The sequence below is a fragment of the Oncorhynchus clarkii genome, chromosome 7, assembly GCF_045791955.1.
Source record: "Oncorhynchus clarkii lewisi isolate Uvic-CL-2024 chromosome 7, UVic_Ocla_1.0, whole genome shotgun sequence".
In the NCBI taxonomy this organism is placed as follows: domain Eukaryota; kingdom Metazoa; phylum Chordata; class Actinopteri; order Salmoniformes; family Salmonidae; genus Oncorhynchus; species Oncorhynchus clarkii.
The window spans coordinates 39,375,640-39,391,838 of record NC_092153.1 but is presented as its reverse complement, the minus strand read 5'-3'; the positions used below and the strand labels follow the sequence as shown (position 1 = coordinate 39,391,838).

The 16,199-nt window shown below is 44.9% G+C and overlaps 1 protein-coding gene across 3 annotated transcripts; it reads right to left on the bottom strand.

Annotated features, from left to right (window-relative positions):
- Nucleotides 1-2,446: 2,446 nt before the first annotated feature.
- Nucleotides 2,447-14,747, bottom strand: LOC139414229 (PAK4-inhibitor INKA2-like). 3 transcript variants are annotated; one of them, XM_071162127.1, is made up of 3 exons: nt 6,627-6,704; nt 6,116-6,185; nt 2,449-5,496 (listed from the first exon to the last, which is right to left on the bottom strand). In XM_071162127.1, exon 3 carries the CDS (start codon nt 5,488-5,490, stop codon nt 4,345-4,347), a length of 1,146 nt encoding a protein of 381 aa, XP_071018228.1. In that variant the 5' UTR covers nt 5,491-5,496; nt 6,116-6,185; nt 6,627-6,704; the 3' UTR covers nt 2,449-4,344. The 3 variants fall into 3 exon arrangements, with proteins under 3 accessions (XP_071018227.1, XP_071018228.1, XP_071018226.1); XM_071162126.1 differs by lacking the exon at nt 6,116-6,185 and having other exon boundaries at nt 2,447-5,496; XM_071162125.1 differs by lacking the exons at nt 6,116-6,185; nt 6,627-6,704 and adding an exon at nt 14,346-14,747.
- Between the last annotated feature and the right edge of the window lie 1,452 nt (nt 14,748-16,199).

Sequence of the window (16,199 nt, the reverse complement as noted above, 5' to 3'; positions counted from 1 at the left end):
GAAGCTGTGTGGGTTAAGCATTGTACCCCAGATCTGTGATCAGGCAGGGCTGTGGCCGGGGCTAGCCTAGGCAGGGCTGTGAGAGAGCGACAGCTGCCTAGCAAGAGGTTGGAGAATGGAGGGAAATGGGACGGGGGGTGGGGGGGGGGGTCAGCAAGCATCCATTGCTTCTCACCCAAAGGAAAACTGGAACCAGGAGAAAGGGATGACAGTTGCAGCTGTCCCCTCCTCACACACACACACACACACACACACACACACACACACACACACACACACACACACACACACACACACACACACACACACACACACACACACACACACACACACAGAAAGAGCCCCCCAGTTTCCATCCAACACTGCACCTGGAAGTGGACGACTAGCCTACTGTAGCAGCTCAACTGTAATCCTCCTCCCCCTTCCTATTCCCATGCCGATGACTGTATATTGTATTGCATCTCACGATCTACTACAGTCTTTTTCATCTGGAATGCTCACTGACCTGCTCTAAGAACGTCACGTAATGCTGCAATGTGTTTCTGTTAGCAGCTGTTGTGAATGTGTCTTTTTACGCGAAACAGGGCTTTATACTTGATACAGTAGTGTTCCATTTATACATCAATGTCAAGCGCATTGGCATCACCTCTGCTTTCTGTAAGGTGTATTGGACAATGAGCCGTGCACTGCCCTAATGGTGCCCTTCAGAAAGTAAAGCATTGGGTATACTATATACACTGCTCAAAAAAATAAAGGGAACACTTAAACAACACAATGTAACTCCAAGTCAATCACACTTCTGTGAAATCAAACTGTCCACTTAGGAAGCAACACTGATAGACAATACATTTCACATGCTGTTGTGCAAATGGAATAGACAACAAGTGGAAATTATAGGCAATTAGCAAGACACCCCCAATAAAGTAGTGGTTCTGCAGGTGGTGACCACACACCACTTCTCAGTTCCTATGCTTCCTGGCTGATGTTTTGGTCACTTTTGAATGCTGGCGGTGCTTTTCACTCTCAGAGATCACCAAGATTGGCAAATTCGCCACTTGCCTGTGCTCTTCACAGATGAAAGCAGGTTCACACTGAGCACATGTGGCAGACGGGACAGTCTGGAGACGCCGTGGAGAACGTTCTGCTGCCTGCAACATCCTCCAGCATGACCGGTTTGGCGGAGGGTCAGTCATGGTGTGGGGTGGCATTTCTTTGGGGGGCTGCACAGCCCTCCATGTGCTCGCCAGAGGTAGCCTGACTGCCATTAGGTACCGAGATGACATCCTCAGACCCCTTGTGAGACCATATGCTGGTGTGGTTGGCCCTGGGTTCCTCCTAATGCAAGACAATGCTAGACCTCATGTGGCTGGAGTGTGTCAGCAGTTCCTGCAAGAGGAGGGCATTGATGCTATGGACTGGCCCGCCCGTTCCCCAGACCTGAATCCAATTGAGCACATCTGGGACATCATGTCTCGCTCCATCCACCAACGCCACGTTGCACCACAGACTGTCCAGGAGTTGGCGGATGCTTTAGTCCAGGTCTGGGAGGAGATCCCTCAGGAGACCATCCGCCACCTCATCAGGAGCATGCCCAGGCGTTGTAGGGAGGTCATACAGGCACATGGAGGCCACACACACTACTGAGCCTCATTTTGACTTGTTTTAAGAACTTTACATCAAAGTTGGATCAGCCTGTAGTGTGGTTTTCCACTTTAATTTTGAGTGTGACTCCAAATCCAGACCTCCATGGGTTGATACATTTGATTTCCATTGATCATTTTTGGGTGATTTTGTTGTCAGCACATTCAACTACGTAAAGAAAAAATTATTTAATAAGAATATTTCATTCAGATCTAGGATGTGTTATTTTAGTGTTCCCTTTCTTTTTTTGAGCAGTGTATAATGCTTGTGGATAAGTTGCTGTGTTTGAGCGTCATATAGTGGTTCTGGAGAAGAGAAAGAGAGAGTCAGAGAATCAAAGTGTGCCTGCCTGTATGTTTATTTATTTAAAACGCTGACGGGCGTCGCGGTACAGATTTAGACGTACTTTTCCCTGAGTTGAAGCACAGGAGATGATTCGCTTCACACTAACCAAATAGTAAGTCATGCTACAGCACTTAGGCCTATAGAGAATGCAGGGAGTAGAGTAGAGCAGGTCAAATCCCAGAACTATTCTGAGAAAAGGGAAAGCTTGATCATAGTCTCACAGGGTATACTGTATGTGGTAAATCTGCTGTTACCATTATATAACAACAAAAAATACCCCCCCCCCAAAAAAAACGAATAACTATTTCAAATCTAAACATAGCCAGACAGACTAATTGGTTTGAAGTATGTTGGGGGTGTTAAAAAAAATCACCCAATAAAAACGGGTCACCGATCAAAGGGTACATTTATGTTCGGAACATACAAATTACATTTCCAGTCGAGGAACCAGAGTGGCGCGTCTTTTTTCAGAAAACAGTTTAATTTACAAAGAGTCAGTGACAGTTTTACACCCAGTAACACTTTGAGGTTCGCAGAACCACAGTTTTAACAACAGCGCTAAAAATGACAATTACAGTTGTAAATATGAAGAAGACAGGCAGAGAGGCTCTTCTAGCATAACAGGCTTCGTAGAGGCGGTCCGTCCACGTGTGACCAACTGAACATAATCCCACCTGAATATTGAAAAACCTGCCATATGTGCATAGCGATATTTAACAAATCAAATTCACGTCAAATCAAATTCATGTCTGTCGAATGCATGGATGGGGTGATGTTTCACATCAAATCAACTCCTCGAGCCACTCTTATTACTGAGAGCTGAGGATTGCATTTGCATACCATATGTCTTCTAAAATAAGATAAATAGTCCTCGTCACTTCAGTGATTTCACTGAGGAATTGATGTGGAGCTCAGCTCTGGGAAATAACGGTAAAGGTTGCGCCATACTGCTCTGTGAAATCTCCCCGAAACGCCTCAATTTCTTTCATAAAGAGAGCTAAGACCAACCACATATCTACTGGGTTCAATCTTCCTCTCTTTAAGACCCTTTAAATGAAATGAACACAATGGCTAATAGACTTTGTTGACGTCATTAACATGCTCATTAACACGTTCTCCTGTGGTTCTAGGCGCAAAGAGAAAACATATGGCTGACTTCATTAGGTATAGTACTGTATGTACATGTGGAAGGATTCACTGTAAACATTCTCCTCCTCAGTCCTCTGCTATCTTGAAATCTCCAGGCCCTGCTTAGCATTAGATACATATTACACACATATGCAACGGCCGCATCGCAGTTTAGGGTTGATTGGGAAAACGCTTGACAGCCTACGCTGAATGACTGCACCTCTTGTCTGTGCTGCTGGCTTGTCCTTATGTAACTGTAGGCAACCAGATGGCACACAGCTCTCTCTCTCTCTCTCTGCCATGTGTAATACGCTAGCCAGCAGAATTGGCTGTAGAGTCAAGATGTGCCATCATGTCTACAAGGCAAGAGATAACCCTATCCTGGAGTGGCTTTGTGTGTGTAGGTGGCTGGTGAACGGTGAAGGTGTAACGGAGGTGGTTTGGAGACCAAGGATATGTGACGAGTAACCTTGCCTGAGACCTGAAGACTTGTGCTAGCTCCCCAAGCTAAAGCCTAGGCTTTACCTCGGCGGGCTAGAACAGTCTTGTGGCGCACAGAAGATCCAGGTTCAAACCCAGTCGGTCACACAGGCCACATCCCGATCCCTGAGTGAGGTTGATGTGACAATATTAGACCCTTGTGTATTCATCCAGCTGTCTGACTCTGGGCAACGAGGCGAAGAAGCACCTGTGGTCATGTTTAGTGGCAGTTCAGTGACAACTGTTTCACAACGTCACAGATAAAACATTTACTAGAGCCCATGCAGTACGTGTAACAGCTGTGTTCTATTGCTAGATTGAAGTACGAGATGAGACATGAGGGTGGGGATACACTTGGGTGGGACCTACAGCAGCATTCAAACATAATGAAACAGAGTTGAGGTGTGAACCATGACGATGGAATTCAGAGCATTATCTGAGCATCATGTCTATATCGAAGTACCATCTATCGTATAAGTCCAGGGCACTTACGGACTCATTCAAACCCTAAGAATTTTTTTGGTGAACCCATCTATAAGAGGAAGTCCTGCTTACTCTCTCAGTCACAGGTCTTAGGTCTTAGGATTGTCAGACAAACAGTTGCCCTGATAATCTCTCTGTTGGGAAATAGTGTGGATGTTCATTCCTCAGTCAGTCCATTCTCTGAGTGGAGACAGACAGACACACAAACCTCCCAGAGCTCCCAGCCAAATCCCCAACACCTGCCACCACCCTGGAGCAGCGTCAGCATCAGACCCACACAGCCGTGTTGTAGTCAAACAAGGGCTGCATTTTCTCCACTCTGGCCTCCTGTCTCCACTCTTGTCTCCTGTCTATGTAAATCTCTGAGAACTGGCTCTGGCTCTGGCTGGGTCTCTCCTCAGCCAGCTGGGGACATGGCCGGCCCTTACCCTGCTGCTGCTGTCCTACACCTGCCCAGAACGGGAGGTAGAAGCTTCCCTTGGCCTGCTGCTTGGCCACTTTCTTGGGCCTCTTGAAGAGTTTGGCCTCCTGGCTCTCTGGGACCATCCAGCCTGGTCTCTCCTTCAGGAGCTTGTCCCTGTCGGGCCTCACACTGCGCAGGAACCTCTTGAAGATGTTGGTGGTCAGAGAGAACTTCCTGCAGATCTCCTGGGAGCGGCTGAGACGGAGAGGGTGGGCTGGGGAGTCGGGCCTGTCGGCTCCGTCTGCCCCCACACAAACACCCCCAATCATCTCCTCCTTCTCCAGCTCAGGCAAGTCCAGCCAGTTGCCCACCAGGTCGGCGAAAACGTTGTCCCCTAGGACCAGGGGCTGCCGGTTGCGGCTGCGGCTCATGAGCGAGGAGGTCCAGTCGCTGGAGTCGTCCATGCTGTCCTGGGAGTAGTCGCTGTCCAGCGAGGGGCCTTCCCTGGATAGGCTGTAGAGGATGCCAGGCAGATCCACCACCTGGGCTGGGTGAGCCGGCTGCTGATGCTGCTCTGGAAACACTTGGCTAAGACGTGGGCCACAGTACTCCACCTGTGGGGCCGTGTATCCTGACACTCTGCGGGGGAGAGGGAGAGGCTGGCTCTCACTCTCAGTCTCCAATGTCTCCAGGCTGGAGGAGGAAGGAGAGGTGCCCAGGCTGCTCCGGTGCCCCACCCGGCTCTGCTGCTGCTGCTCCTCCCGACCAGTTGTCCAGTCCAAGGGGGGCCTGTGAGTCTCATCGTGGCCAGGGCCGAGGGTAGGCTTGAGGCTGGGGATAGGGCAAGGGCCACATGTGTCTGCTGTTGGTGGTGGGGCCGCCCTTTGGATTGGCCTCCCTGAGATGTCTAGTTGCTCCAGCACTGTCTGCACTTGTAGAAGCTTGAGTTCCTGAAGAGCCCCCATCATGGAGTTCATCTGAGCATGGAGGCCATCTCCTGCCTCCTTCATAGACACCTGTAGGGAAAGAGAGGGGAGAGGGAGAGGGGGGGAGACAAAAACAACAGGGAAATGGCCAGTTAGCGTCACCCGCAAAACTCATCCATTCAAGCACTTCTATAACACATCTATAACCCTCTGTCAAACACTGACCAGTGTTTACATTGCCCCTCTACGGTTGAACTTAGTTAGATCACAGCACCGCTTAGGACAAATGAATGAACTCAAAGACGAACCAAAATGTACACATGGTACTAACATATTTACCCCTCACCAATAATGATTTGTTTTCCATATCTCCATTGGTGTTGCTACAGTTTATCTTTATTCTGTGCTTTGAGGCCACTCATGTTTTTTTGTTCGGTCACATGACCCGTTTTGAATGACAGGGCCCCCATATGGCTTGCGTATGTGAGAGGACCCTGTCGCTCAGCAGCTGTAGGGAGGAGTATCTCTGGCTTCATCTCTCCCACGCTCTTTCTTTTTCTCTCTCTCAAACTACTCTCTCTCTCTGTTCCAGCATCCTGTGGGACTGAGCTTATGTCATGTGACCAAGCTATAACCGTTTCCCCCGCAGCCAAGCAGTCCCTGAGGCAATAGCGTGTCTTTAAAAATGAAGCCATGCACCCGGACTTACTTTGAACTTGGCTGTTGATATGACAGACGTGTCTTCGGGAATTAAGAATACACCGTTGCGAATGCTCCTCCTTAAAACGCAAAACTGTGTGATGTTACAGAAATAGAACAACACTAAAAAAGCATTTCAATCCACGCTGATATCGTTTGGAGAATGCCATGTTGCAGTTGAACATTTGAATAAGGGATTGGAATAACAGATCATATTTCAGTAGTCTGACCAACTGTGCTTTGACTGTTTTCACTGTCTCTCTGAATAGAGACAGCCTTCACTCAAGGACAGCTAATACAGCTGGGTAATAGAATTGGTCCACCATACCAACAATGTAACATTGTTTGTGTGCACTCTATAAGATTGCTCCAACTCACAGTAGATTGCAAACATCCGAACAAGTTGGATAAAATGCTGTTCAATTAAATGAAATATAGAAAACATCAACTTTATACCTCGCTCTACACGTCCAAGATATTAAATCTATCCATCAGTCTAAGATCCTAATAAATCAACTTACCTTGTTATAACTTTTACACAAGTCTGTTCCTCTCTCTTGGCTGCTCTGTCAGTCCGTCTCTACTCTCCACTCTCACCTTTCAAACAGCCCTTCCTGCCAACCCCTATATGTAGCCCCTGCCAATCAGGGCCAGTCTCTGTCCTGGCAGCCAATCAGTTGTGTCTGTCTAGACGTTAATCCCTAACCGTGGGGGTGGGTTCACTCAAGCACGCATTATTGACAAAGACTGGGTGAGAGTCAGCAGCAGTGGAAGTGGTGTTTGGGGTAACAGCAGTGTGAGTTGGTGTGGGGGGGGTGAGTGTTATGGCGGCCTTGCCATATGTTTAGATGTCTAGAGGGATTCAATTATTGAAGAACAGGAGGGGGGATGGGTATCATAAGTAGCAAGGTCAATGATATTGTACTAGTTGACCGTGGTACACATAAGTGCCAAGTGGGAAAGCATTGGATCAGTAACTTCAGTAACTAACACACTAGCAAACAACAGACAGGAAAGTATCAGCAAGAAGTGATTGAGATGTGAGAGGCGGACATAATAATCTGCAGTACGTCCTGATGTATAACGTCACAACATATTTACAATATGTTAATAACATGTGGTAATACTTAATACAAAGAGCGATCTCGTAAATCATATTTTTTTAAAGAAAACCTGCAGGCCTACATCAAAAGAATAAATCAATATAATTTGCCTGAAAAATCATTCAACATTTTGCAGACACTCTTGTTTTAGAACTGATAAGACAACATGGTCAATCGCTCAACAGTTGCAAGAGCCACTGTACTGACCAACCCTAAACTAGCCTTTCATCCCTTCATATTCAAACAAAGAAAATGATGCACGAAGAAGCACTTGAAAAGGTCTCACAGAAGATCTCGTAATCCATACGCAGCTCAGCTGACATTTCCACCGAAAAATGAAACGCAACATCAGCAGAGAGACAAAAGGAGTCTTTGTTCCTGAGTAGCCATTATAGAAGGTGAGGGTAATTGGAACAATGAGGTTGTCTCTGTGTTCTCCTGCGGTTCTAGGCGCTAAAACATATGGCTGACTTCATTAGGTGTAATTAGCCGGAGTCTTTAGAAGCTGGTGAACAGGCTTTATATAATTACTGTTTACCTCAAACCACATCAAGGTTCAACCAGCATTGCCACATGGTGCACACGGTTGGGTTTTTCCCGATTATCTCCATAAAACAACATGTGGAATTGTCAATAACATTACGTCAGAATCATTCGAAAGATTACATCACAAGGGGCTGAAGTTGCCCTTCTACAGCTGTACTGCAACCTCTTGTCAGGAGATTCTACCATTCCTATTCACATGGAATCTATCTGGCTGACTTGTTCATGCATGCTTACTCCTCAACATGCAATCCTTCTTCCCTCCCAAATACACTCATCCGCTCCAATTATCCAAAAGCACACGGCGTTTACTCCATTTGGCTCTCTTAAATGATTCACAATGTCCTCAAAGGCTTCAGCCCCACTGTTGACTTCACTGTGCCAACTAAGGCACTTAATTGACCTCACATGACCCCAAAACTTTGCGTCCCAAATAGGTCAGACGAGCTGGAATCAGCTTTCTGCCTGATCAAATCAAGTCACATTTTTTTTTTGGACTGACTGTCTCCCCAGGGCAGTGTACTCTCAGTGTACTCTCCCACCCCAAATGTTTACTGTATTGTGTTGCAGAGACGGCTTGAGTCAGTGGTTCATAGAAATGTGCTGATAACAGATCTTAAACTCAGCAAAGGGAGAGGGAAAAGGTTCCTTTTTTGGGGGGGGGGGGACTGCAGTGCATCGAACACTGTCTCTCTGGTACCATTAGCTTATTAAAACCATATCTCAAATACTGAAGCTAAGTCAGCAGCTTTCTGTAATGTTAGTGTGTTAGCATCACTTCAGCAGTTTGATCCGTCAGGGTCTACCTGTAGACTGTAGACAGTTGGTTAGCGACTGAAAACGTATTAGGAAGTAAAAAGTGCAGGTTAAGGACAATCCAGCCATCCTCAGGCAACAAATGCAGTGATGCAAACGGACCGTAATTGGCAATTAAGTTCTGAATGCTTCAAATGTGGGGAGTAATCACTGGCAGTCCGGAATTAATGTTGGATGATTACCCATTAAAAGTTATGTCTCTGAAAAAGGCTATGAGGTGCCACGTCATATCAAGTGTGCAAAGGAGCGCTCAACAACTATCACACAGTTAACATTTGCGCTAGTCTTTGAATATGCATGAATGTGAATTAAGTCCCACCCAGCATAAATAAATTAACACTATCTTTGCACTCGGTTGAGATTAGGGTCGCGGCTCTTGAGTGTTCTCTCCTCATTCAGTTGAGGGGGAAACAAAATGTGAGCAAGCGTGACGCATTTGTTACGGTGAAATCTGTCTCCCTGGCCTCCCGGGTGGCGCAGTGGTTAAGGGTGCTGTACAGCAGCGCCAGCTGTGCCACCAGAGACTCTGGGTTCGCGCCCAGGCTCTGTCGTAACCGGCCGCGACCGGGAGGTCCGTGGGGCGACGCACAATTGGCCTAGCGTCACCCGGGTTAGGGAGGGTTTGGCCGGTAGGGAAATCCTTGTCTCATCGCGCACCAGCGACTCCTGTGGCGGGCTGGGCACAGTGCGTGCTAACCAAGGTTGCCAGGTGCACGGTGTTTCCTCCGACACATTGGTGCGGCTGGCTTCCGGGTTGGATGTGCGCTGTGTTAAGAAGCAGTGGGTTTGTTGGGTTGTGTATCGGAGGACGCATGACTTTCAACCTTCGTCTCTCCCGAGCCCATACGGGAGTTGTAGCGATGAGACAAGATAGTAGCTACTAAAACAATTGGATACCACGAAATTGGGGAGAAAAAGGGGTAAAAAAAAATCTAAAAAAAATAAGAAAAATAAATCTGTCTCCCTACACGCCCTACACGTCCACAGAACCCTAAACTGGATTCATTTAACAAATAAACAGCACCCAAACACATTTCTTTAAGTGGCAGTTCAGCCTGATAAAGGAGTGTCAACTAAACACATGTACTTCATGTCATGAATTTAAAAGATTCAGTGTTGATGGCCAGAGGTAGGAGAAATGAGAGGCCAAGGAAAGGTTATCAAACCCTGGGCTATTAGAGAGGGCATGTATCTCTCTCACACACGCACACACCTCTTATTGAGTATGAATGGTAGGTTGTATTGGTCAAGGGCACTACTGGGATCTGTATCCAGGGAATACAGACCATGCCTCTGTACTGCCCATATAGCAGAGCCCTGTGGTGGGGTGAGCCAGGGCTCTACGCTGCCCATAGACCAGAGGTGGGGTGAGCCAGGCCAAGCCTCCTGGGGCCCTTTAACACTGGGAGGTGGTCTAATGGGCAGTTTCCTGGCCCTCGCAGACCTTGTTTCTGCCTTAAATGATAAAGCTGGAAGGGAGCAGTGGGTTGCTTAAGCCTTAGAGAACATCAGCGACATCTTTGAAAGATTGTTTTTGAACAGAAGTCTGTAGATGTTGCGTGCTGTGCAAGTGCTCACCAAAATCCCTAACAATAAAAATAGAAGACTTTACTCGATCATTGTACTGCAAACGCTCAAGATAATTGTAATGACCTACTACCATGACATTCGTTATGTAGGTCTTGAGCAACTTGTTTATGTTTTCGGGGTTGAATCATTTATTTTTCACTGTGAACCGCTTCCATCCGGTCTCAACGATCGCATCATGCAAACCACCTGCCAATGTGACCCTGGGCAATTTTAGCCAAGGGGAAGGAAGGAAGGAACCGGCTGGAGAATGGAACCACAAGAGATGCTCCAAACAAACCAACTGAGACCACTGCTCCGTACCACCACTATCCCTACGCCCTGAAGGTAACCGAGAACAAGGAGTCTCCGTGAGCACAGTAGCTCGGTTCACCACCTCAGGACGTAACGGCATTGGCATAGTTGTTCTCTCAGAAGTTCCATGACCTCACAGCTCACACACACCCTCCCTAGAATAGCATTCCAAGCTGACAGATGGTTATGTTTGAAATGTCTCGAGGCAAATAAAAGATAAAGAAGAACCATAAAAGTGAAATTAGTGTTAGTATCGATGTCAAAAGCTTTGATATCCTTTGATGCGCTGAAGTTACGTCACCATGCAGATGTTCAGGAGGTACTCGGGGGGGGGGGGGGGGGGGGGGGCATTAGTTGCCTTGAAAAGGACTGAATTTTTGCATGACACGTGATGTGTCATCGCCGTTGTGCTTAGCCAATGTTGCATTGTTATACACCCAAGAATTGGTTTTGCCATACAGGACTTTCACGTGAAATCAAATCAAACTTAATTTGTCACATGCGCCCAATAGAGCAGGTGTAGACCTTACCGTGAAATGCTTACAAGCCCTTAACCAACAATGCAGTTTAAAAAAGTTACTAAAATATTTACTAAATAAACGAAAGTAAAAATGAATAAAAAGTAACACATTAAAATAACAATAACGAGGCTATATACAGGGGGTACCAGTACCGAGTCAATGTGCGGGGGTACAGGATAGTCGAGGTAATTTGTACATGTAGGTAGGGGTAAAGTGACTATGCATAGATAATAAACAGCGAGTAGCAGCAGAGTAAAAATAATGTGTGTGTGTGGGGGGCTTTCCTCTGACACTGCCTAGTATATAGGTCCTGGATGGCAGGAAGCTTGACCCCAGTGATGTACTGGGCCGTACGCACTACCCTCTGTAGCGCCTTATGGTCAGATGCCATACCAGGCAGTGATGCAACCATTCAGGATGCTCTCGATGGTTCAGTTGTAGAACTTTTTGAGGATCTGGGGACTCATGCCAAATCTTTAATCTCCTGAGAGGGAAAAGGTGTTGTCGTGCCCTCTTCACGACTGTCTTGGTGAGTTTGGACCATGGTAGGTCGTTGGTGATGTAAACTTGAAGCTCTCAACCCGCTCCACTACAGCCCCGTCGATGTTAATGTTTTCGATGTTTTCCTGTAGTCCACGATCAGCTCTTTTGTCTTGCTTACATTTTTGTCTCTGATCTCCTCCCTATAGGCTGTCTCATCGTTGTCGGTAATCAGGCCTACCACTGTTGTGTCGTCAGCAAACTTAATGATGGTGTTGGAGTCGTGTTTGGCCACTCAGTTGTGGGAGAACAGGGAGTACAGGAGGGGACTAAGCACACACCCCTGATGAGCCCCAGTGTTGAGGATAAGCATGGCAGACATGTTGCCTACCCTTACCACCTGGGGGCGGCCCGTCAGGAAGTCCAGGATTCAGTTGCAGAGGGAGGTGTTTAGTCCCAGAGTCCTTAGCTTAGTGATGAGCTTTGTGGGCACTATGGTGTTGAAAGCTGATGATAAAACAGTCCATAGCATGATATATATAACATTCACAATAAGATGATTAGACTTAGATAATTAGGCTAAGCTACAGTCCTTATTCTATTCCATTAGTTTCTATTCTATTATTTTCTATTCTATTCTATTGCTCTTATTCACACCCCCTTGCTTGTTCTCTGTACTGGTATAATGGTAAATGGGGATTCAGGGGAACCAGCGTAGGCAGACACAGACAGACATGTGGGAACTTTGGCATCGGCAACACCTTAGGGGTACAAGACACTCCAACAGATTGTGCTCTGCATGGTACAGGAGTGGACAGACTCAGGGAGAGTTTAAAAAAAAAAAACTTGCATCTGCTCTCTGTTTCTGCTTCATCACAGGGATGACAGACTCCCTCTTCTTTTGGGTTTGCAAACTGTGATATGGCAACCATCACTTCACACAACACGCCATACCATGGCTCCCTCCTGTTGTGATCAGAGTGCCAGGCCAGTTGACAGACGTGGAGCTAATTCAGTGCAGACAACCCAGAAGCCACAGAAGTGTCATGTTACAGACCGTGCATGCCTTGCCCTGGGCATGTGGGTTAAAGAACATTCTACCCGTTTGAAGAGCGTTCCAATAGGAGTTGTGCCAGTTAATGCTGCTTTGAAAATGCTGTGTGTGCATCTGCCAAAAGATCTGGAACATGAGCAGTGAGAACCCAGAATGTGGAGCGTACACTTCAAACTGAGAATACAGTTTTTTTCCCTGGGTATCTTTAATCACAGAGTCCCCAACAACGGCCCTATGAAAACAGAATAGATTTACAGCAATAGCCTATCTATTTCAGAAGACTGTCTTCAAAACCCATCACAGTGTCAAGGGAGTGTATAGCCTAGACATGCCTCTGTGTATGAAAGTTAGAAATATTAATAAAGCAATGTTAAAGCTGCAATGTGTAACATTTTAGGCGACACCTCCAAATTCACATAGCAATGTGATTTACAGACTGTCATTCTCATTGAAAGCAAGTATAAGAAGCGGTAGATCTGTTCTATGTGCGCTACTTCTATGCTTCCCTTTAGTTAAGTTTCGTTTTTTTTTTATGTCTTTTACTTTCGGGTTTTGTACACCAGCTTCAAACAGCTGAAAATACAATATTTTTGATTATTGAAAAATATATTTCACAGCGGTTTAGATGGTACAATGATTCTCTACACTTGCTTTGTCACATAAACTGAAATTAGGCAAACTGTTAGAATCTTTGCAACCAGGTAATGGCTGAGCAATTTCTGCATATTGCACCATTAATATAGGCAGCAGTTGAATATATGAAGTTTCATACCAAAACACTATATATCCATTTTCAGAAATGTTGATAAATTAGCTTTTATTGTTTAAAGAAATTATGAAAGATTGGTGTGCTTTTTCGACATCTAATCATGACATGGGGTTGTTCAACATGTATTTGTTTAAAATCTATCACTTATGTTTTCTTGCTAAATGCTATATATGCGCATCATTCTCAGATAAAGAAGTAGTACTGCTTGGTTTTACAGTCAAATGTAACAAATAACTAAAGAACTGTACAAATGCTACATTTGTGACATCAATGTTTAAAAAGTGTTTTACAAAATAATGAAATACAGTAATATGAGATCTGTATGTAAAACATGTACCTTTGACATTGTAGTCATTTAGCAGATGCTGTTATCCAGAGCGACTTACAGTAAGGGCATTCATCTTAAGATAACGTGAGACAAGCACATATCACAGTCAAATATATAGGATGCAAACATTCCATTCCAGCTAAACAATGGATATATAGCATTTTGCACACAAAAAAACAACATTTCATACACATCTAAAATCTATGAATGAAAAATCTGAGAACAGTAATTTTTTTTACACACACATGAAAGTACCCATAAGCAATCATGTCTGACTAAAAAACACTATTGCAGAAAATTGTTGGCCATAGCGTTTTGGAAATAGTCTTCATAGAACACTGAGCATCTCATGGAAAGAAAAGAGAGCAGGAAACTGCTTGACCATTCATTAGACTGTACCATTTCATCCCGTCCATCCCAGGCGCATGAACAACAAGAATCATAGGATCGAATGTTCGAACTGAGCATTTGATTTGCTTGAGTTAACTTATTTACAAACGTCAATGGAACTATGCCGTATTATGCAACCTCAGCTGTATAACAACTAAATATGAATAACTAAATATTATAATTGATATTTTCGTAGCTGTTTACTTATTTTGTGACCCAGTTGCATTGGCATTAAAAATGTCCAAAACACGCTACATCTGAATGCATATACTAAAATTGGATATCAGAACAACAGTTGAAGTAGAAACAGAAAACAAACATTGTATAATCAGAAAACTCAAATAAGATGACATACCAGTTCCTGCTTCAGACGTCTCAAGCAAGTATCCATATTTTTGCGCTCTGACATGTAAAGCTGTCGTTCCATTTTTGTAAACGTAAGTAGGCTTTTTCAAATAAAATACTTGCTCATTATTTCAAGCATGCCTATCACAAAAGTCACATAGTCTAAGCTATTCAATTGTCAGCGTCATGATGATGGAACAAGCTAAAAACGCCAAGCTTGTTCTGGAATGCGCGCCCTCGTCTAGTTTTGGATGTGGGATTCCAAAAGCACAAACTCTCGAATCTGTCGCTCTGTGTTGGGTATATTTACTCCAAATATGATTGATTGTTTAGTCCTAAAGATTATTTAGGTTTGCACGATTGCCTGTCGATATCTCTGACTTGTCATCCCCTGCTTTGTAACCCATTCTTCTTCTCATTCACGGGGAGCGCTTACGTTGACCACTCAATTTCCTCCAATGAGATTGCGATGTTTATTTTTCCTTGGCACTGTGCTGACGTTATAGCTGTAATGAAAAAAAAGAGAATATATTTGCAATGGACTTTATGAGTTATGGCCATGTGGTATTAAAATAACTCAATCTACATTTAATTTGAAATATAAAGTAGTTAGGCGTTGACAGTGTTTTAGACTAGAGAAAATACACATTTGAACGAACTAGCAATTGCACTGGCGTGTCGACACCTGCTCGTTTGAAATGATTGAAATGTAATTGTATCAGTGGAGACTGCTGAGGGGAGGACAGCTCATAATAATGGCTGGAATGGAGTCAATGGAATGGTATCCACATGGAAAATGCTTATTTGATACCATTCCGTTTACTCCATTCCAGCCATTATTATGAGCCGTCCTCCCATTGGCAGCCTCCACTGAATTGTATATATTCTCCAAGGACGGGATGCAACACTGGACCAAAAATGTGTACAACTCAAAGCCTCCACTTTCGATACACAGATGATGATTGGTTGGGTTGGGTTACGCATTGAATTGGTGTTCCTCAGAAAAATAAACAAAAAAATGCATAATTCACATGACCAGTGCTGGTGTCCTGCCACGCAAGTCATACACACAACATTTCCTAGTCATTGTATGCACTGCAAAAAGGTAGGAAGGTAGGTAGTGGCCTAGCGGTTAAGAGCATTGGGCCAGTAACCAAAAAGATGTGGATTCGAATCCCCAGGCTGACTAGGTGTAAAATCTGTTGATGTGCCCTTGAGAAAGACGCTTAACCCCAATCACTCCTGTAAGTTGCTTTGCTATATGACTAGAACCTCAAAGGGTCTGCTAAAATGAGCAGCACATACTGTCGGTTATCTCAGGAGGGCAAAGTATTGTCACCCTCACAGTCAGCAAGGAAGCACCTGAGCGACAGTCCTTTGTTGTGTGACCCGGATACAATTACTCATTGGAGGAATGAAGGGGTTTGATCCTGTAAATATCCTTCTCTTGCAGAATTGAGACACTTGGACCAGACTTCAGAAATGGAACTTGGATTTCGGAGCTCCAGAGCTCCTTGTGAATGACCTGATTCCATCTAAATTAGTACTGTTATCGTCTTGTATCTTCCACATGTTGGGCTTTCCCAGATGGATGAGAGGAGGAAGTAGCTCTGACTTCAATTCCAAAAGCAAGGAAAGGGGGCTGGATGTATAAATAAATCATCTGAAACATCGGTGTACTTTAGGGAGAAGAAGAGAGGCTGCCTTCAACACGCTGTCTCTTTTTATTAGACAGCTTGATTTCCCACTGTTGTTATTACAGTATTATGCAAATATGTTTGCATTCATTCGTGTGCAAGGAGAAGCTCTGTTACCCTTGTTGGGTTTATGTCTTTATGCAGAGTTTCTTGCCCAGCAGCGTAGT